Source organism: Dinoponera quadriceps, unplaced genomic scaffold (genome assembly GCF_001313825.1).
Source record: "Dinoponera quadriceps isolate SergipeBrazil2010 unplaced genomic scaffold, ASM131382v1 scaffold707, whole genome shotgun sequence".
NCBI classification, from domain to species: Eukaryota; Metazoa; Arthropoda; class Insecta; order Hymenoptera; family Formicidae; genus Dinoponera; species Dinoponera quadriceps.
Window position 1 is genome coordinate 424,637 of NW_014555450.1, and position 22,169 is coordinate 446,805.

General features: G+C 41.9%; 1 protein-coding gene across 1 annotated transcript; it reads right to left on the bottom strand.

Moving 5' to 3' along the window:
* Window positions 1–389: 389 nt before the first annotated feature.
* LOC106744311 (echinoderm microtubule-associated protein-like CG42247) lies at window positions 390–19,060 on the bottom strand. The gene is made up of 16 exons (XM_014618981.1): window positions 18,868–19,060; window positions 18,273–18,450; window positions 7,579–7,645; window positions 7,391–7,506; window positions 7,043–7,159; window positions 4,701–4,932; window positions 4,290–4,606; window positions 3,663–3,827; window positions 3,452–3,547; window positions 3,225–3,362; window positions 2,732–2,992; window positions 2,159–2,416; window positions 1,512–1,674; window positions 1,159–1,341; window positions 955–1,050; window positions 390–759 (listed from the first exon to the last, which is right to left on the bottom strand). The coding sequence occupies exons 1-16, from the start codon at window positions 19,017–19,019 to the stop codon at window positions 491–493; spliced, it is 2,808 nt and encodes a 935-aa protein (XP_014474467.1). The 5' UTR covers window positions 19,020–19,060; the 3' UTR covers window positions 390–490.
* Window positions 19,061–22,169: the final 3,109 nt, after the last annotated feature.

Below are 22,169 nucleotides of genomic sequence, written 5' to 3' on the forward strand. Positions count from 1 at the left end.
GACGATGTCTCCCGACGTACAAGTTTGCCGAAATGTCAGTACACAGAAAATTTGCAGTACAGAATAACGACTCAAATATATCTTCCTTTTTCTTACCTCTTTTCACTTTATCATCTACATCTCACTTCGTATTCCTTGCTCCTTCAGCATGTATATTATTTCAATATAGATTTTATGTGATAAAAAATCCAAACAAAATAAATTAAACAGCTCTGTAGAAATACAATTTCAAAAGAAACGATTAATTTTACACTTCAAATTACACAATATTCTGATGGGAAATAATCAAAATAGTAGATCTTTATCCGATTACGCAAGATATTCACGAGAGATTTTTCTTTTCAAAGCGCAAAATTCGCCCATCTCTTTATATTTCTACATTTGATATCTTTCTGGATTCTGAAGAGATACGAGCCGTAACGCTGATGATAAAGCGAAAATGAATCAACAAATCATCAGTTTTCGTTCTATCTCAAATGCTGCTCTCCTTCTATTCGTCTACCAATTCCCAGAGCATCAGTGCGGCGTCGGTGCCGCCAACGGTGACGACGTTCTGGTCGTTGTACAAAAACCTGGCGCACGCCACTAGCGAGCTGTACACCTTCTCTTCCACGTACTCTGCTTTAGCACTAGTACACGGGTACCGAAAAAGCCTCAAGTAACCTTCGGCGTCTCCGCTAACTAACATATCGTGAGCCGCCGATCTGCTGGAGGTGGTCACCACCGTCGTTAAAGGATAGTAGCGGTTATTCCACATACCTGCGAACAATCGTGAAGTCTAGTTTTCGCATCTGACAGCAGTTTGGTTTGTTCTGAGAATCGGCCCCAGATTGGCCAAGGAAGAACAAAAACCGTAAGGGTGCATCATTAAGAAATACACCTGTCTCGTGTATATTTCGTATATTATATAAAGAATATGTGTTTTAACGAAACAACGATGAGTCGTCGACTAACCGGAAACCATATAGCCGACGGTGCAGTTATGAGTGTACCACTTGACGTCCTTCATGACCAACGGGCTCTTCTCCGACGACAGCACTTTGACGTCCCCTTGTAATAAAATTTATATTACAGATTACAATACATCCAATGTGCAAAAAAGAGATTTCTCTTCCTTTGTGAGAGAATTACAAGTGAATTAATATTGCAGTAACTTACAGAACACGAGATCGTAGTCTTGGGTGACAGTCTGGAGGAAACGGCTGTCGGAGCTCCAGTCGAGCTGGACCAATGGCTGCGTGCCACGGATCTTGTTGCTCTTTTTGTACGAAAATCCGTCCCGCGACACTCTGAAGAGGTATACACTGCCGTTCTGGGAACCCATGGCCACTATCTCCCCGGCTGATAGAGATAAAATGTGTTAAAACGCTTCGTTGAAAAAACAACGTATAAACAAATGTATTACGCATGCGGTATGCCGTATTCGTAGGATTACATGAATTCAGTTCATCTTTTTGCGGTATCAACGTGAGCGATCGTCAAAAACGAAAGGGGGGATACTTGTGTCGTACTGGGATTGTATCCGATGCAAGACAGCGGTGATCCACACACCCGCAGGGTCGCCACGGCGGCACCGGTGTCGGCCGCCAGCACCAAGAGATGACCCTCCGATGAGCCCGCCGCGAGTGCCACGCCGAACGGGTGGAAGGCGATACAGATACACTCGAAACCCACCTGCAGCGGATTGTGTAAACGATAAATGGCACTTTTAGCTATCGAGTATCTTCCCCTATGATTTATTTCTTATAATCCCATTGATAAAAAAAAATAGGATCATTAGAAGAAAGGATAACAGGGTCTCTACGTGAAGAGAAGTAATTTAGAGGCAGCGAATTTTACGTTGTTGTGACAAATAAAATACTATATACGATGTTCTTAAGTATTGTCCGATATTTTAAGAGTTGATTCTTGAGATTATTTCGTAAAACGAAAAGTTCACATGAACATACGTTCATTTCTTTATAAAACGTCCTCGAAAAAATTAACTCTTAATATATTGGACGGTACTTAAGAAACACCTTATATATTAATTTATTTACTACGACAGCATAAAATTGGCTGAATTATTTTTTTCCCGGATAAGTCGGTCAGTCGGTGCATTTAGTAGTGATAAACCATAAAAATAGCCTCCTCGTCGTTCTAAACTTCTCGATTTTACCTGCGTGGTCCAAAGAAGCTTGTGCCTCCGCCACAAGGCGATGTTCTTGTCGTGGCCTGCGGTAGCGAACACCTCATCGTCAGGATGAACCGCCAAACCCCACAGTTGTCTACCGTGACCGAACACTACTTGATTGAACCTTCTTTGCAGGGAACCCTCCAGAATGTTGTTCCGCGTTGTCCCGACGTAAATGTTGCCGTCGTTTCTGCCGGGCCGTTGCGGATATATACTGCGCACTCCGCCTACCGATTCCGGTAGCTGCAATGAGAGAAAAGTTTGGTGAATTTTTTGAACGTTGATTGCTACAGATAACTGGTTTGCGGATTTACAAATTGGCGAGCGCAATTGGTCATACGGATAAATATTAACTTTTCTATACGCTTGGCTTCTGTATGCTTTTTTACATTGTTCTGGTCTTAAGTAAGAAAATCTAAGAACTTGACGAAAAATTCGATTTCGGGCGAAATGAAAAAAGAACGAAGAACAATATTAATTAAGACAAAATTATACGACACGTAAATTATATAGATAAAAATTACATAAGTAAATCTGTACATTGATCTCTGCACTTACCTTTGTGTCAGTGATGCGTTTATAGTTCTGTAGTGAGTCCCATGCGGCGATCTTGCGATCCTTCTCACCGCCAGAGAGCAATGTGCCCTCCGATAACATGACGAGGGAGCTGATGCCTTTGTTGTGCGCCTCGAACTCCATTCGCACGAAATACGCGCCGTCCGCGTCCACTGAGTACACTGTGATGAAGCCGTCGCTGTCCGCCGTCACCACGTCGCCATCTTGCTCGAACTGGAGGCTCGTCACGTGCGTGCGCGATGGCTGGAGACATTCCGAATGAAACGTAACAAAAAAATAAGCTTCTCTATGGTACAAAGAGATATTTTTCATTTTTATCGGTTAATAGCAAGCCCCCTTCTCTGTAGATCCTTGAATTGTAATGAATTCAAAGTAGGATCATTCGGATGCATGATACAAAAGAAGGAGAAGTTTATGGTATACGCTAAGAGTTTAAAAGAGTTAGGCAGGTAAGATATGTTCCATGTGGACTTACAGGTTTGATAATGTCGGTTCGTTCGAAGAAACCGTCTTTTCGACGATTCCAGAAGGTCAGATGGCCGCGTCCATGCGTTATCAATAGGTTGTCGTCCAGCGGGTGAAACGCCGCACCTGTGAGATCCTCCTGCATGGTCTGCCAATTTAAATTGGCAAACGCACGTGTGAAATTCGCGCGTGGAAAAAGTAGCGACGTGTTCGTATTTTGCATCTTGTGGAACTTACCGCCACCTTGCCCAGTAAATGACCCCACTGCCATTGCCACACCGATAGTATGGCCTCTCTTCCAGCGTCCACGGCCAGCACGTAACTACCGCCATTCTGTGCGAAATAACAAAGAATTTCGCCAACGTTAGAAAAACGATAGAGAACGATTAAAAATCACAAGATCTACGACACATGGTTGCTTTTCGCGGAGGCTTCGCGACATATTTACCAACTGCGAGAACGCGAGTGCCGATACGCCCATCTGGAACTCGGTCATGCCGAACACGTAAAGGGTGAGTAGGGTCTCCGTGGACCAAATGCGCACGTGAGGCTGAGCCTTTCTGTGTCTGCCGGCTCTCTGACCGGACGCCACGAGTTCTCGGCTGGGATGAACCTGCGGAAATCATTCGTTTGACTCTCATTTACGATTACTGTTGCATACGTCTGAACACTTTAAGTGCTCCTTAAGTATCTACCCATTTATACTTCCCCGATTTTTCCAAAAATATAATACGGTAGTGACTTAAAAAAGAACGTCTTTCTACCTTATAAATAAGCAAATATATAAACAAGGTTCTCTGGCGCGAAGAAATATCGTTTCAGTTAATAGCAAGCTCGTTTCCCTGTGAACCTTTTAATTATAACAAGCGTTTTAAAATAGAATTATTCGGATTGCACGGTAGGCTAAAATGGCTAAAAAAAAAAGATATAAGCAAGTATCAAGCAAACGCCTTGTCTGGTATGTGAGTAATTATTAATTGAGTAATATTCTCGACGAGAGACGATCCGAATTTTCGGCACGACTGGAGTCGCCGGAGCTCTCGAAGACTTTGAAGGTAAAAACTCGGCAGTCTACCTCCATGCAGGTGATATCTTCCGTGTGACCGATGTAGTGCCGCTGCGCGTTCTCTTCCCGGTCGAAGAGTATCGCCACGGCGGCGACGTAATACAATAATTCGCCGCTGGGCAAGACCCAGAGATTTCGACGGGTGTCGGTGCCCCGGTAACCGTACACCCACTCCAGTTGCAGCTTCTTCTCCGGCGGCGAGTTGTCGACCGGGGGTAAGTGCGAAGGCGGGTAGAAAGAGCGCCTGAGTCCCCTGATCGTCACCCTGGCCGGCTCCTCGCGCAACACCTCCACCACACTGTAATCTGTTCGGAATACGATGTATCCTTAAAGTCAAGAATTTCCGTCGAGGCGTGCGTTCTTTCGAATTGGCTCGCGCGAATTCTAGCAATAAAGTCGGTCGTTGTCGATCGTTTTTACCGTTCACTCGAACAACTTCTGAGTCGGCGGCGTACAGAGCCCGAGGTCTGCTCTTGCTGCGCGCTCTTCTCTGGCGACCGACCTCTTCGACGACAGGGGGTGGCCCGCGCGAACGAGATCTTCGCGCCGGAGACGTCGTAATGGCGCCGGCCATGCCGAGGACCGCGCCGGTGCCGAGGTAAAACGTGTCTACATCGGCGAATTCGTTCCTCAGCTGTGAGAAGCTCCTCACCTGCTGGCAAATTGCGAAAATGCGTATCTCTGTCTGTACTTGGTCAATATGAACGAGGTGTCCTTAAAGGCCCCGAGTTCCCCGGTCTGTTCGCAGGCAGAGCGAAATATTCCATCAAGCGTGTAAAATAAAAAAAGGAAAAAGAGAATAATATCCTGAGAGCTGCCAATTCGATTCCGTCCCCCATCTCCTCTTTCTTCTCTCTCTCTCTCTTTCTCCTTCTAATGCGAAACGATTCGCCTGTTCGTGTAATCATCTATCCGTGTGTTACGTGAGTTATCGGCTTACGTCACACAGAGAGCGCAAGATCGCTTGTGATGTAACGCAGAGAGTAAGAGGGGTCGATGATGTGCCTCGCCAAAGAAAATTGGCGAGACATTTGAAATTCATATATGATCGTGACCTGGAAAATATGGATCTCTGACCTTTTTATACACGTGGTGCCACGTCCGTCCCACTTACACGACTACGCCACTCGTTCGCTCTCAAGAGAGACGTATAATCATGTAATTTATTACATTGTCAAAAATACGGGTACAACACGTCACGCCTACGTCACGCTTTCACCCCTTCGATCCGAGCAGTGTGGAGATTTAAATGGTATACTCAAGTGTCGTCAGTTGTCACGGCAAAAATTTCATTTAATGTACTAAATAACAGATTAATAGAAATGTTCGTGCAATGGCGCGCACGCGCAAACCGAAGTCGATTTGATTTGTCATATGTATACATGTGAAAAATTAGTCTTAAATCAAGAATGGGTATTCTCATATATAAACAAGAATACTATAATCTTCTTCGAAGATTTAACCTTGAATTGAGTTCAAGTAATACCTCGCATGAATATAAATTCAATCAAATCAAGACTAAAAGTCTCCTAAGAAGATTATGATATTCTTGCTTATATAGGAGAATATCTATTCTTGATTTATATAAGACTAATTTTTTTCCCGCGCACGTGATCGGTCGTATCACGCACGTGTTTCGTAAAAATGTGTGGAGTAAATCTCTCCTCACATTAGTGATCCCATTAGCGGTCGCCCTTACAAAAATAACTCATCGTTTTCAGCCCGTGAAAACTTGGTTGGTTTGAGTAATAAAAACGTGCATTCGACTGAGTGAGTAGAAACGAAACAAAATATGTGCGACGCCGTTTCTACGTCAAGGAGGAGGGGCACTTTTTCGTAATAATAACGAGTGGTTTTAGCGGATTGCACACGAAATGGGTGTCAACGTGCTATTGAGTATTTTTGAGCGGTAAACACGTACAGTGCTGTGTAAATTTGAGTGCAAACGTATATTCAGCTACAAGTACAAAATACTTATTTAATATTCGCAAGAATTTATATCGCGCCTTTTGAGAGAGAACGAGTAAATGAACGACTCTTCGGCGCTTAAGCTTTAAGCTTTTTCCGTATTGAAACGAAACTGAGGGAAAAAACGAACATATTAGTATGCTGTCACTCATCAGCTGGAAAACGAATATCGATGACGGGCAATCTTTTCAAGAATACTCTTGTGTACTCGTCAGATTTCTTCGTTTCACAGACTGCGCGTGCCTGAGAATGCGAGAAACGAGCATAAAATTGATAGAGCATTTGAAAAACGAGCGGAAATCGGTGAAATATTTTCGTAAGGGTCTCTGTACGCGAATCACGAGCACCACAAACATCCCTCGAAAGCGACTTATGGGACGTACAGGTAATAAGTTTATTTCGCTGGGTCTCGAGGGCCGACCCCGTTATCGTCACGCTTCTCTCGTCCTCGCTACCCCGTTGCGGCATACATATTTATAGACTAACGTCGCTCGAGTCGATTTTGCGAGTATGATGCCGATACTTCGGATTTACATACGTTCCTTTCTTTCTCTCCTTTTTTCCCCGCGGACCTTCGAATCACGCACTCACTCCCGAATATAAAAACAAGCCGTAAATCATGGAGTTTTCACAAAGTCAAAATTTAACTCACGCAAGTCAATTAGGAGGGTGAGAATTATACTCGGAAAAAAAAAAACGAAAAAATATGTCGGTTTTTCGCTTAATTCACACACGCGCATTCAGCATGAAAGGTTTGCAGAAAGTAACCGGGCGGATCTTAAATAACAACTGACCTCTTGTCCTGAAACGGTGAACATCCTCTTGGCTCCGTTCATCTTCAGCACTTGCCCAAGATCCTCCAGGACTTCCTCGAAGGGTTGCGAGGTGCGAAGATTTAGCAGGACTCGGCACTGGCAAGTTAGATTTGTCGATATGTAATAAGCTTCTTTACAATTCGCCGCTAAATCATCGCGTTAACGATTGTGAAAGTATGAAAGAAGTTCATCATTGAAATTCTCCCGAATTTAGGGATGAAAATCCTGCTACTAGAATGTCGTTGACACAGTTCTCTACTAGAAACGCCGTATATCACGCTCCCTGCATGCACGACGACCCTATATTTAGCGAGCGGCCTCTCGTACCTGCACGGTGTGATCGTGGTTGTTGACAATGCGGATGACACGACCCGATGAGGGCTTTCCACCCCCGCCTGGGGGCGGTGCCTCGTCACTGATGGAAGCCTTCCTACTGAGACTCGCTACCGCTGGCGGTCTATTTTGCCATCCGCCGCCGCCAGCCCCGCTTGCGGTCCCTACGACGCCGCTCCTGCTAGCCCCGCCGCCTCCGGTAGCAGGGGTTGTGTACCAGGTATTGTTCTTCTTCCCGTAGCTGGCCGGCTGGTGAAAAAATCCAAAACAGTTGTTGTTAAAATTTATATTATATTCCTCTAAGTTCGACTGCTTATCTAATTATTCAGTAAACGTTAACTAACAATAACATGATATAACTATTTATATATAACGCGTATTATATTGCACTTTGTTGAGTGAGAAATTATAATATTGACGTAATGTTATTGTTAGTTGCTGTTTACTGTCGATCGATTACTCTATCTATATTATCACTTTGAAGAAGAGGAAGCATTGCGATCCAAAAGACCCTCTTATGTTACTCATGTGTTTTAATTGTTAATTTCCAATTATTAATGTTAATATCGAATATTTTATTTCGATTATATATTTTAGACTCTTCATTTATATTTATCGATAAATGCAACACCTTTCTTAAGAGAAGTTGCGCAACAGAAGTGTATTGCAAGAACATTGGAAATATTTCGGGTGAGAAAATATTTGCAAAAATTCCCACTTTTTTCCCCCCCTCTACTTTTATTATTTCCCTCTCTATATTTAGTATTTATTACGATCTCTATTTAATATTCTTCTTCTTATCGTAAGTCCCATGCAATGTCGCTCGTAAGTGCTCGAAGAACCTGCATCATCTCGGCCGGCAGCGATATCACTTCGAAGGAGTCGCTCATCAACACGACGAAGCTGTCCGAGTAGTAAGAATTCTGATCCCAGGACTCGGCTTCTGAGTCACTAAGAGAGTCCGTATTTTCTCGCCCGGCGCCAAAATTCGGCTCCAGGTCCGATCGAGAAGACGAACTTGCCGACTCAATTGTGAAGTCCGACCGTGTCTCTCCTGCGGATCCGCTGACTTCGCTTCGCGCACCTCCGAGCGTCGATCGCGCGGTCTCACATGATCCCACTGGAAACTTCCACCGATTCACTGTCTCCCGCCTTGCGAATCGCGATCGAGAGTTTTCAATTTTCGATCTTGACGCTCCGATCCTCGGGCCTCAAATGCGCATTAAATTCCTTACTTATCCCACGATCTCCTCTCGATCGCGTACTTCGACGCAACTTCCCCCGTAATTGTCGCAAGTAGAACTTCACACGCGAACGACGTAAATTCACAATTAAGATATTTAAAAGTGCAAAAAAATCTCTTTAAACTGCCGCGTCAGATCGCGATTATCCTCGATTAGCGGTTAACCCTCGAGTCACTGGGGACTGGGGGTCGTGCCTTTGAAAAACTCGCGGGACGACCGCTCTTGGTCGAGCTGCTGTGTAACCGCGACTATGTTCAATGGACGACTAGCGGGGTTGCTTCGGGCGTAGGTGGGGTGGAGGTTGTATTGAGGAACCAATGCTGCAACATCCCCTACCACACTCCTCTCCGCGAAGGGCTGTCGTCGCGCGCTCAAGGACAGGGCTTCCCCCTGATCCGCGCCACCCTCCTTACCACTTCAGCCACCACCATCCCTTCTCCAGCTGGTAATACTAATTCAGAATGCTAATTTGAGGAACGAAGAGAGAATCACGTCATTCCTTCTTTTTCTGGACTAATGCTTCTTAATGGATATGTTTAGTGGGTCCTACTTCACCCTGCGTCAGCCGGGTGTGAATTCTGCAATTCTTGTTCGACCGCGATGAATCGGCGCGGAGTGCACAGAGAGAAATATTTCTTGCACCGCGCGAAGAAAAGCAACTACTCTGTTTATTTCTCTTTTTCTTCTTTTTGACTAATGGTTGTCCCGAGCCAAGAATATTTCTGTGATATAATATCAAAATGTAATCATTTATTATAAGTTCATCATAAGCATCAAATTTAAACAAAATATATTCTGAATCCTAATAAGATTAGCATTTCAATCAAAAATATTACATTAAAACAATAAAACTTCAATTTACTTATTCCAATTAGCTCGAATTTAACTTTTCGATAAAATTTGCAATAATCTTGCAAAAAGAACAAATTCTTCTTTTGAATAAATTTTAATACCATTATCAGGAAAATATTCTTCGTTTGAGATACTTTATTATTACTTAAAAAAAAAAAGGAAAGACAAACTAAATCATTGTTTTTTTTTTCACAGTACAAGTAATATTTTTCTGTATGTAAGCTTCTGAAGACACGAGCGAGCTCTCCACGGCCTGAAGCATACATGCGAGTGCATCGAAGAGAATATTGATCAGGAGTAAAAGATGTAGGCACGAAGAATCGACGCATTTATCATACCGACCTACATATGACCGAATATTCGGCGGATTCGGCTTTCGTAAAAACGGCCGATCCTTTTGATCATTAATGCGAAAAGACCGCAGGTTCCGCCGTATTTAACCCATTTATCCCGACAAAAACGATAAAAAAGACGAGCGTAAAAGCAAAACGCGGAAATTACGGACGCCCACGCCTTCCTGATAAATCTGAAACGGGATATCTGCCGTAGGAGAAGAAACCAGTGGGTAAAGCACTTAGATTGATTGGCTTACGTCGGCCAATATTTAAAGCGGACCTCAAAGGGGAGAAAAAAGGCCAACCGGGGCGGCTAATAGACCAATGAATTATGTTATGGTTTCGAAACACGCACCCAGTGCCACATTGACAATGTGTTAATCACTTGTATAAAATACTTGCTTTACCACGATTCTTGAATAATTCTTTGTAATAATGAGCCTGAAATTTGAAGTAAAAGATAACTACCGAGCAATAATAATAATACTGGAAAGCGCTCTAAACACGAACATAATTTAAATGAAATTCAGTCACCCAAACTTATTTTTTATTTAGTTTCGATTTCATTCAATTTAAATCGAAATCGTCGCAGAAAGGATGTATTCGCATTTGGCCGGCCGACAAGTCGTGGAGATTCAATACAAGGTCGTAGGTCGGCATGATAATAGTAGTAGGAATGGAGAGGAAAGGGAAGGGGGGGATTCTCACAAGGCGAAGGTCAGACTACCCCTTATTCTCTCGGACCGAACCAACCGGCGGGCCGTCCTACGTCAATGTGATGCTTTAACCCCTCTCTCAGGTCGTTAGTATTTCGTTCCTACGAATTTCATTGTGGTATTCACTTCGGGGCTTTTTACACACTATGATAATATAAAGAAATAAATATATCTACTCTCATTATATACATAATATGTTTCCGATCCTTCAAATAATAGAAAAAAATGCGTGTTAGAATTATGAAATATATTATTATATATAATGTTTGATAATACAGAAACTTCATTTGTTAAATCAAGTTCTAAATTTGAATAAGGTCTCCGTTCTTCGTGGCGTTGTGTCTGTGTAAAACTGTCGATGTCTTCTCGTGGAATATTTTATCGCTTAAAAAATAAAGAATCAAATAAAAAATAAAGTGATGAAAATCTGAATAGTAAACAGATCGATCAGATCGATTGGATCGATGCAAGTACGAACGCGAGTACTTTCAAAAAATGTTCCGGGCCGATTGATGACTCATTATTCACATCGAGAGATCTTAACCGTAACTAGGTAAGATCCCTCATAAAACTCATTCAACGTCGCTTTTCTCTTGCGCGGACAGATGGCGCTTGTTGCTTGTGACGAGTTACCGCTTATCAATAACGTCTTTTAAACGCGAGCAGCAGTGTATTCAATTTTATAGGAACCAATGTTCATTAATTAAACAATAAAAAGCGGGAACCTTTCTCGCTCGTATTCGTGAGTGGATGCAAAAGACGTCAGCCCTAGTTCACGTAATCTTCTTACACATGTGTGAGCGTGCACCGATAAGATCCGCACGTGGTTGAGATGCGATTCGCCGTTCCTGATAGCGTATCATTGAATGTGCGATGTTCTTTCCTCTCGGGGAATTTCCCCGCGGGAAAATTAAGTCCCTCGCGCGCGAATCGAAGCGCCTGCGTAGCGCGGCTCCGAAACACGATATCACGTTTTCAGATTATATTATGTATCGTATTAGATTTGTATCGGGTTTAATTTTTTTTTCCCCAACATAAGATTTCGCGCTATACTTATTTTCGTCCCGCGACTAAAATATTCCCGCGCTCACGACATGCACATGCACACGTACAATGCACGCAACAGTCGCGTGCTATGTCGCCCGGGTTTAATTATAATCCCGAAAAAAAAAAAAGGATCGAAAGAAATCGCGCCAGCGAGATAAGCAACGGACTATAAATCTCTTCGATAAAGCACAGTATTGCTCGCGCTCTAATGTCCAAGAGCTTTCTCGGGAATTTCTCCGCGATTTGGACAAGAATTCGCTAAATGTTGAAATTGCTGGATAAGATTACAAGAAATTGACTTCCCGATGGCGGTTGACGGTTCCCTCGACGAGTTCCTCGGAAATCCCGCGAACGTAGTGCGTGTCGAGTGGCAGTACGCTCTAATTGATATCATTACGTCGATACGGCGAGTGATATAGGGGGTGTCGCTGCAAAATAATTAAAAACTCTCTCGCGACCTGATGTAACTTAACATAAAGCTGGTTCAAGCCGATCGAATCGCGCGATAAAATTGTCCGTGTAACCGCTTCAGTTCATCTTAATGGCTAAACTTCACCGTTACGTTTCCCGATTACGCCTAATCGACGATGATAACACGATATCGTCGTGAGGTATCAGCAACCTGTATAAATAGACCGAGCACACCGTGTGCTTTCTTTTTTTATCGCGAGGAAAACCGTAAGACAGTGGTCTCAAGTTCAGTTTCTTATTTTACCTTTACGTGTTAATGTTGAAAAGAAAACAAGAGACAAACTGAGAGAAGAAGCCCAAAGAAAAAGGTTTCCTTGGATTTAATCAAATAAAATTAATTTAATTGAAACAAATTTGTCTTTTGAAGTGGATCAAATGTTTGATTCAACAAACAGAATTGTTTGGTTTCTCAAGCAATAAATATTTTTACGTCGAATATCACATTCATTTTGTATTTTCATCAAAACATTACAATGGTTGTCGCAGGCAAAAAATTATTTGTTCGGAAAATATTAAAGAACTTCATTGTTTCAGTGGGGAACAATATTTAATATACAATGAAATAAATCTTTCTTATTGAAAACTAAATATTATTTCCTCTAAATAATACTGTGGTGAAACAACATTTTTATTCGAGTAAAATATTATTTGATATTGAATTTTGTTGTTTGTATTAAATAAACTCAATGCACACAAACACACTATATTCAAAAAGAAACTTTTCCCTGCGTATGCACCCCAGTTACATCTATACGACTAATTAATCTCTTTTCGCTTGTCCGTCAAACCCGTCTGACGTAGTTGGTTCGTTCGCATGTCTTACATACGTCCTTAATTAACTTCGATGTTCAATATTTACGGGCACATCAAGGTATTACGCCTCTAAGACCTGTCGACCGTCTTATCACCTTGCATTATTCCTCGCCAAGTCATACGTGGCGTGAAGGAGAAGGAGTGAGCCAGTTACAGTCGTACTTAGTGTAGCGGGGAACACTTTACGCGATACTACGTGCCTCTCCTGCTCTCTCACACTCTCTCTTTCTTTCTTTCTCTTTCGCTCTTCCACCTCTCCTTCGCCAGTTCCTGACTTAACGCGAAGTATCCTTGCGATATGAAAATGAACATCGAGCGCGTACTTATAAGTTGCGTGACAGCGACCATGTCTCGTGATTCAAAATGTGCCATGGCGATTACAGGAAAACAATTGCCGTTGGTCAAGGGAGCGAGGAAGCAGTGACTACGCGCGAAGGCAAAAAAGAGGGTGAGGTGTCCGTGATACTTATTATTATTTGGTAATACATATTAACGTGCTTTCGCGGGCGCATATCTACGTCAGATCTGGGTTAGTCGTTACAACTTTCTTTTCTTAATTGTACTTTATCTACTTATCGATCGGGTAAATTCCCTAGATATATACAATATATTAATAAGCCGTCCTGCGTAATAAGCTCCGGACTATCCGTATATTCTAACATTTAGCGCGCTCGTTGGATTTTTCCACTATTCACTCGGTGACACGGAGTGCAAATAGTGGTGCCATCAATTGTGGAGACATCAATGCGCGGTTTGTCCGTTGATTCCGAGCACGAACCTCAACCGAGAGCGGCTTATGGAAAAAGCCATGGGAAACTAATAGAAAAGTCGAGACAAAAGTAAGTTATGAGATACACGCTCAACGCAATACAGAAAAAAGTAGATTTAGTTTAGGTTGACGAATGATAGACTCGAAAATTTGTTACTGGAAAAAATTCACGTATGTGGAAAAACGAAAATTAGACTTCTAGCTTTTAAATTAATTTTAAATAAAATTACGATAAGAGAAGCTTCACGTTACATATTCTTGTTCAGAATAACAGGAAAGAGAGGAAACATTTTTTTTATATGATATGCTTCTTTTTTGTAAACAAAAATGAATGAAAATTCGGACGTATTCATCTCTACGTGCTTAAAAATTCCTTGGCCGTCGATAAATCGATAATGTGGAGGTTCCCGAATGATAAATATAAAATAGTAATCAATATAAATAAGTAATAAACACAAAATACATTTATTAATTTCGGTTGAGTGCACATTTGTTATCCCTTATAGGCGAAGAGGTTAAAAGTGAAGTCAGCGACGGTTGAGGAGGAGGTAGGCCGAGTGGAGAAACTCGCTGTTTATTGATCCCAAGGGGCTGACCAGCGGTCAATGAGATACGGTCTTTCCCTCTTGCTCGCCACCCTCCTGCAACGACCTCCTTAACGGAAGTAGGAATCGCCGCCGTACCTTCTACTTCGTGATTCATGCGTTCCCAGGTGTTCCAAGTCAACGAAGAAAGCGCCGGTCGATGGTGAAGTCAGCGAGGGTAATTCGCGGGGAATTCGTCGTCCGGTCAGATTTTTTTCATTGATTTTCCTTTCTTACGGGCGAGGCTTTTTTTATTCCTCATTGACCGCCGGTCAGCTCATTAAGGAAATCGATAAACAGTGAGTTTCTCCGCTGAGCTTATTTCTTCCTCAGCCTTAGGAGCTTATGAGTGAGCCCACACGTCCTGTGCACTTTGAAATGTTTACAGATCCTACGAATTCTTTATATAACTATAAAAGCTGAATAGATCGTTATTGGCTGTTTCTCGCCGAAGGCACAGAGATATATAATCGATCGTTCGTTATGAAATCCTAAAATAAGATTGTTTGGGAAAATAAAACGGAGATTTACTTTTCCATACGTGGGCAATCTTTGTGAACGGTTCGTGAGCACTTCTCGTTGCACTTCGCGTTCCGACGATTGCAACTCTCGCTTGTACGACGCAATAGTGAGTCGTTTGACTGTAATTGGGTCACCAATAACACGACAGGCACGAGGAACACGCGAGAGAAAAATAATATCGCGTTGTGAAGAAGGTGAACGAACATATAATAAAAGTCTAATTAATGGCATGGAGATCCTTATCGCAACGCGAGGTGTAAGGACACGTACGACGTTAGAGTGTCAGAAGCTGATGATAATGAGAATGCATAAGAAAGGGATGAAGCACGCTATCCCGCGGGGGAGCGTTAATGGCGAGGTAATAACGCGATCTGACAATTATTATTCGTCGCAGTATGATTTCTGTGAAAATAACGAGGTGATTTTTCAGCCAACGAGCGACAGTGAAGAAATCTGTGCAGATTGAACTTGGAATATCAAGCTAAACGTCTGATTTAACTTTAAGTGGTATTATAACGCTTAAGATTAAAGAGTAATTAAAGTTTAACAGATGAAGGAAATGATTCAGGCAAAACGAAGGCAGAGGAGAGAAGTGGAGGGGATGTCGAAGGAGCTAAGAACAGAAAGTCCTAGCGAAGGGGGGAAAGAATAAGCGCGATGCCTCCGCGCAAACTCACCCCCACCCTGAGTAAGCAACCCTTTGGAGTCTCTCCTTCCCGCTTTCCCCACTCTTGCTATTTCTCTCCTTCGCACTCCTAGTTTCTACCGCTTCAACGAACAAATTGTTCCCCCTCCGCCTAAACCGCTTTCACCCCTTCGGGAATACTCGAGCGCACGAAACCATGAAGCCACGTGCTTTTAGTAAACAATGGCAAGATCGCTTGTGTGTCGTCATTAGGAACATTAGGATTCCTTCATTTCAGCACTGCTATTTCTAAATGCGCTTACCCCTTCCCCCAGAAGAACAAACCTCTGCATATTATTCTGAAACAATTCAATTTTAGGATCTTTAGGATTTTTAAATAATACATTAGTTGTATTTATTTATTAATCATCTTGTTATCTTGTTATGTTTGAGAAATAGGAGTGAGGATGCACACCAAGCATCATGTACGTCTTAATATCAGGGTTGGATAATAACTAATTACTCAGTTAAAAGTTAAGTTAAAAAATTAATAACTTTTAACCTAACTGAGTTAATTTTAAATAAGTTAACTCTTAAATTAAGCTAGTTAATTTAAAATGCATTAACTTCACTTATTAACTTTTCTTATACAAATTAAATTAATTTATCAATATTAAAATCATCGTGCGGGCTGCTTACAATATAAAGTAAGAAAAATGAAAAATAATTTCAGGAAAATTTTTCTGTTTCTTTGAGTGTAGTGTTCTTTACTTGTATTGAATCCTTAACGTAAAACAGTCGGTATTTTTCTTATAATAGATTACCTTTTCTTTATTAAATAAAAATTTAATCTACGATTAAAAAGTTAATTATGCAAAAAAGCGCACGTATATGTACATGACTTTGCACAATTAACTGTTAACTTTAATAAATTAATTTAATATTAACTTTACTTTTAAGTTTTGTTTAAATAACTTTTAACTTGACTAAGTTGGAAATAAAAATTAACCTATCCAGTGCTGCTTAATATTATAATTGAATCTATTTGTACAATTTTCGATCTTACACAAATTGGCGTAAGACTGAAAATCATAGCAAACCCCACCAAATAAATGTTAAATAAAGCTTATATGACGCCTGATGCGCCTTGTTATGATTCACAGTTAAACATTTTTCGTGTAACAAATACATGGAAAGTAACGTGCCTTGAAATACACAGACACACAGTGTTCCTAAATAACCATTGATTCCGGTGTTATTTCGGGTGGACGAATTATACAGTCCACTTTGCATATATACTTCGAAACCATTCGGGCTTTACCGGCTAATCCGATAAGATTGGTCGCACCTTCAATGCAGAAATCCGAGTGAGCATGAAACGGAAGGGCGTGGGCCATAATGCGGAGTGACGTAAATGGAATCGTTCCATCATCCATTGGCCCAATAACGAACAATCTGGATGATGATGCGTTCTTAGCCAACTATCGTCCAGTAATAAGGGAGGAATCTATAACGGAGGATTCCCGTAATGCGAAAACGCTTTCGGACATCGTGACGGGCGTGCTGAAAAAGGTAGGTCGGCTGCCGATTTAATTACTGTCTCTCATGCAAAAATTCAAGGAGACAGATTCGAGTTATGGATTGTCTTTTGGGGAGAAAAAATGAGGCGGCGAGTATAAGCGGTCTTAATAAAATGTGTTAAAACAGCACGAGTTCGCGGGCGTTTTTATAGATTTTCTTTTTTTGCGCGAAAAGCTCCTTTTGACGGGGCTGCGATACGGTGATTTATAAGAATGCTGCGTATAATAATGCCGACAACGATGACGATGTGTGTATCTGGCCCAGATCAGTTCTTAAAGCAGGCCGCACGCAACGCGCGATTGTATTTGCTCCACCCCCCTCCCCCTTCTTCCCCTCTCTCTCCTTAACACCACGACGATCTACGTAAGAATCTTAACCCGGTGGCCCGGTCACTCTTGACCCATATACGGACACTAATTACCCGAAATAACCCCTGTTCCTCCCTAGGAAAGGACATTTTTCGATGCATGAATTTTTCGTAAACATAACGATCGTATAACAAAGCGCTACTTCTAATATCTTCGAATTGCGCGAATTTATAAATATCGTTAATTCTAAAATTAAAATTGTGCGGGGACTCATGTGTGTGTGTGTGTGTGTGGACGCTCATGCTTGAGCTTAAACATATTAACTGCACGTACAACTTTCAGATCGGCAAAGTTGATAAACTTCTTCACATATTATTCGCTACGCGTTTGTTACTTTTCAAGGAATTAAGATGGCAATATTATCATATTTATATCTATTGTGGAAAATTATTTCTTATAAGAAATTTATTTGTTATTGAAAATATATATAAATTACACGTTGCCTGGCTATTATATACGTCACGGGGAAAGGAAACGCGAAAACGTTCGTTTGCAGTTCGCAATGGGGTCGGTTGCCCCTTAAAGAAGACCAGTGTTTACACCGTCAGTCAAGTTCATGAATATCGAGATTGCTAGCATGCCCTCGCGTGATTAACACTTTCGCTATCTCTTTAATTCTTGATTCAGCAGCGCCCACATTTTTCTTTCTTACTCTATCCTTTCCAAGATCGATTCATTAAAAATCATTCATAAAACAGATCTCACTTAAAGATTTTGATATATTTTGCCATTTTATAGCTTATAAAATCTCGAACGTGTGAAGAGTGTGTAAAATGCTATTAAATATTTTATGTATGGGAGATTTTTTCGCCCTCTCCTCTTTTCCAAATCTCAAAACACCGCTATTATCGATTCCAAACGAACTGAAACTTTCGTCATAGATATATTGGAAACAATTCGACGTATCTCGAACTTGTCAATGCCGGTAGTGCTGACGAAGGTCACTTACCTTGAATGTTTTGTAGCTGGACACTACGTAGGAGGCGCCGTCCTCAAGTTCGTCGAGACTAATTTTCCGGTCGCCATCCATCGAGAAGATATGACGCGCGCCCCTTGGTAGATCCAGTCGCAGGGACAGCCGGTCCAGGAGAGCTTCCAGCGAGCCAATATCGCGGCCGGGCTTAAATCTAAGAGGCATTATAACACGTTAGAGCATACACACTAGGATAATTAAACAGATGAATGTTTCAAAACTATAAAACATAACAACTTCATGCAATTCTTCAATATATCGGAATTGAAACCCCAAGAGCAATTTCGAACACTTATGAAGCCACAATACATGTCCGTCAATCGGGTTTAGCGTAAATAATTCCGAAATTGTTATTTCAAAATTGCACCAGTTACTACAGAAGAGTTTTCGCGAACTCACGTCTCCGCCAAAAGCAAACTCTCCTTTGATCCGATATTCTTGAATTCTCTCGGAAATATACACATCATACACACACACACACACACACACACACACACACGCACGGTGCGGTCGCGGGAGTCGGTGGTGATGTTTCCCTGAGAGGAAAAAAAAAACTTTTCGTTCCTCTCACCTGAACTCCACGCCGGGGAAATAGGGGTCGCCATTTTTGTAGAAAGTGACTCTTCTCGCCCGCCAGTAGCCGAGGTTGTTGTATCTCGCGCCGGTAGGCTCGTGCTGCCGGCTCTTGGGCCTCGGCTGCTCCGACTGCTCCGGAGGCGGCATGCGGGGACTGGAGGGTCTGCTTTGCCTCCAGTAGCCGGCCATGCCGCCTCCACCCCCACCTTCACCCGCCAACATACCCCCGACCTCCTCGCGCACCGCAGTCGTCACACCCTCCACTGCGATTCCACCCTCCTCATCGTCTTCCTCCTCTTCCTCCTCTTCCTCGGCGTCTTCCTCTTCGTCCTCGTCTTCGTCGTCCACTCCCGGCGGCGCCGCCGTCGGGGGCGTCGGCGTTGCGGCGCCGCCCTCCTGCTCCTCTTTTTTCATCGCGGTACCTTCGGGTAGAAAAGAGAGTGGGAGTCAGGAGGATCGCAGTTGTTTGATAAGCGACTTGCATAGAGTGACGCGTCTCGAAAAATGACGAATTGCGGCAGAGACATGAATAAGGGGGAATGCAACGACAGCAACGGGCTTTGTAAAGTCTCAAATTTCTGCACCGCACGTACGGAGACAATAATTTCGAAATCAGGAACTCATCGATATCGCGGAGTATGAGAGAAACATCCAGTATAGTGTGCAATTGTTGATGTGTCAAGCTTGTTCCCTACGCTGAGGCACGCAAGAGACAAAGTCAAGATGGAAAAAGGTCGCGTCGTAAACATTCAAATCGACCCCACTTTTAACACAGTTCCGACAATGGCAGTTTTGCAAGATGAGAGAAAGAAACAATATGTTAAATATAAAGTATGTTGAAAACTATGTTAGTTATTAAAAATATACACGTGTATTACTACTGGTGTGAACTATCCAAGATGCACTCTTCCCATCCCATTCGAGACTTCGTCCAACTGGGCGACGCGAACTGGGAGCTTGGTGACTATCTCGCGGGATAACGGGAGAATTTCTCACCTGCGTTCTCCAGCGTCGTCGCGTCCGCGGCGGCTGCACTACCCCCGTTACCGTCAGGCCCGTTATCGCCACTTCTGTTACCGTCAGTTATCGTCGCTGCCGCCTCCTCGAACTGCCCCAGGCCGGGGCCGGCACGCGAACCCAACTGATTTTCAGTCTCGATCATCCGCGCGAGGCCGCCGCCACTTCCAACGCGTCCCCACTTGGTTAGCACTTTTACGATTATGAAAAAGAATTCAGGCGGTTCTATAGAGAGAGAGAGAAGCCAGCTTGTCGTATTGATGAATGCGACCCGGAACAGTCTCACCTGAAATGTCATGACGCGAGTCAATTATAAAGTCAGTACGAAAAAATAGCACGGTTGCATACTGAGAAAAAAAGGCGATTAGGTCGATAAAATCGGCGGTCAGTCTCGTTCGAGAAAAATATTGCGTCCGTTAAACAAATTACACGCTGGCGCAAATAATACTTTGCATTAATAACAATTGCCGTGATTGTTAAATCAATTAATAACTCGTCACAGCAATTATAAGATTTGTGAAATGGACTAAACGTCGTGCTTGAAAAAATCTTGTTTGTTTAAGCAATGTTTTGCTAATTTTCATTTTTTTTGTTCAATGCATGTTAAGGAATCAAGGTGGTTTCCCAAATTCATTCTACCTTCGATCGAACTTCATTCTTTATTTTCGGGAACGATGATCATTCGCAGCCAGAAAAATAATTTCTCCATTCTGTCAATCGATCAAGAGGGTTGTTTTATTTGCGAAGGTTCTTTTATTTAATTGGAATCGTCTTTTGGGAAATGAAGTGGGGGGTAAACTGTGTAGAGTTTCCTTATTTTCATTGTAGAAATCGGAAGAAATTGCCGAAACTTGAAATTAAGCTGACACAGAATTAAAATTACAGAAGCCAAAGAAAAAAGGTCCGAACATACTTTTCACAACATTACGAAAGCCTGTCTCTTGTTTTTGTTTTACCGCGCGTGTTATCATCACGCTATGTGAACCACTATGGAAATGAAAGAATATTTTGTTCCGTATTGCCGGCGTGTTGTACTTAAATTGCCCGGGAAATTAGACTGATTGCATTGATTCTATGTGTGTGTCCTGTCTACGTGTGTATATGTGTGTGTATACGAATAACGGGACGTCATGTTATTTGACATTTCAAGGCTCTTTACATCCGCAATGGCACAATTTCGTCACTTTGAGTTGAATATTGCCACAGAGATTGCTTGAGTCAATTTCGTGTTAAATCATTAAAACAGATAACAGGATAACACACGCGGATTAATGACGCTTCGTAGAGAAGAGTGAGAACTAATTGGACAGCTACACAGAGAAAAAGATTTCTTAGGATTTAATAAAACGTCTTTAATTGAAAATTGGTTTCTTGAAATAAAATAAACCAACGAATATTTGATTCAACAGATAAGATTGTTTAGTTGCTCGAATAATAAATACCTTTACATCAAAATAATCTATTTCTTTTGTGTTTTCATTCAAACATTACAAGGATTGTCCCAAGCAACAAATTATTTGAAAGAAATAACACTATGTGTTAAAAAGATATTAAAGAACTTCTTTTTGTTTCAGTGGAGCAATATTTAATATATAAAGAAATCAATTTCTTTTATTAAAAACAAAATATTATTTCCTTTGAATAATATTGTTTTTCTATCAAACAACATAATTTACTCCAGTGAAACAACATTTTTCATTCAAATAAAATGATATTTGATATTAAATTATGTTGTTTACATTAAACAAACCAAAGTCAAGTAAACACGGTATACTAAATGAAGAAACCTCTCTGTGTACTATGAGAAAAGAATCACCGCAAGTTGACTACGTGTCGAATGATTGTCAGGGATTCCCGATTGATCATACGACACGAGGTAATTAAGTTGTAGTTTCCCTTCGACCGCTCGAATGCGCTTTTCTCTGGCAACCAGCACTGCAGGTCCATCGATCAATTAGCCCGCGAGCCGGCCGTAGATGCATGAGATTTTGTCAACTTTCGTGATTTCACACTTTTATGACTATATATAATTAAATTCGGACACACATTATTTGCTTATTCATACGCACCGCATTATTATTGTAAATATTATTGTATCGTCACTATTTCGAGTCTATTTGTTGAAGTTTTTCTTATGCGGGTAGAACGGAGGAAACGCTGGGGGGATCACGTGATTAGACTATCGATATTTTCGCGCAATTATGTTTATCTCTTACAAGTCGTCGAATTCCACTCGAGTGCCCGTCTAATTTCCCTCCAGATATCCACCGTTGTACTCCG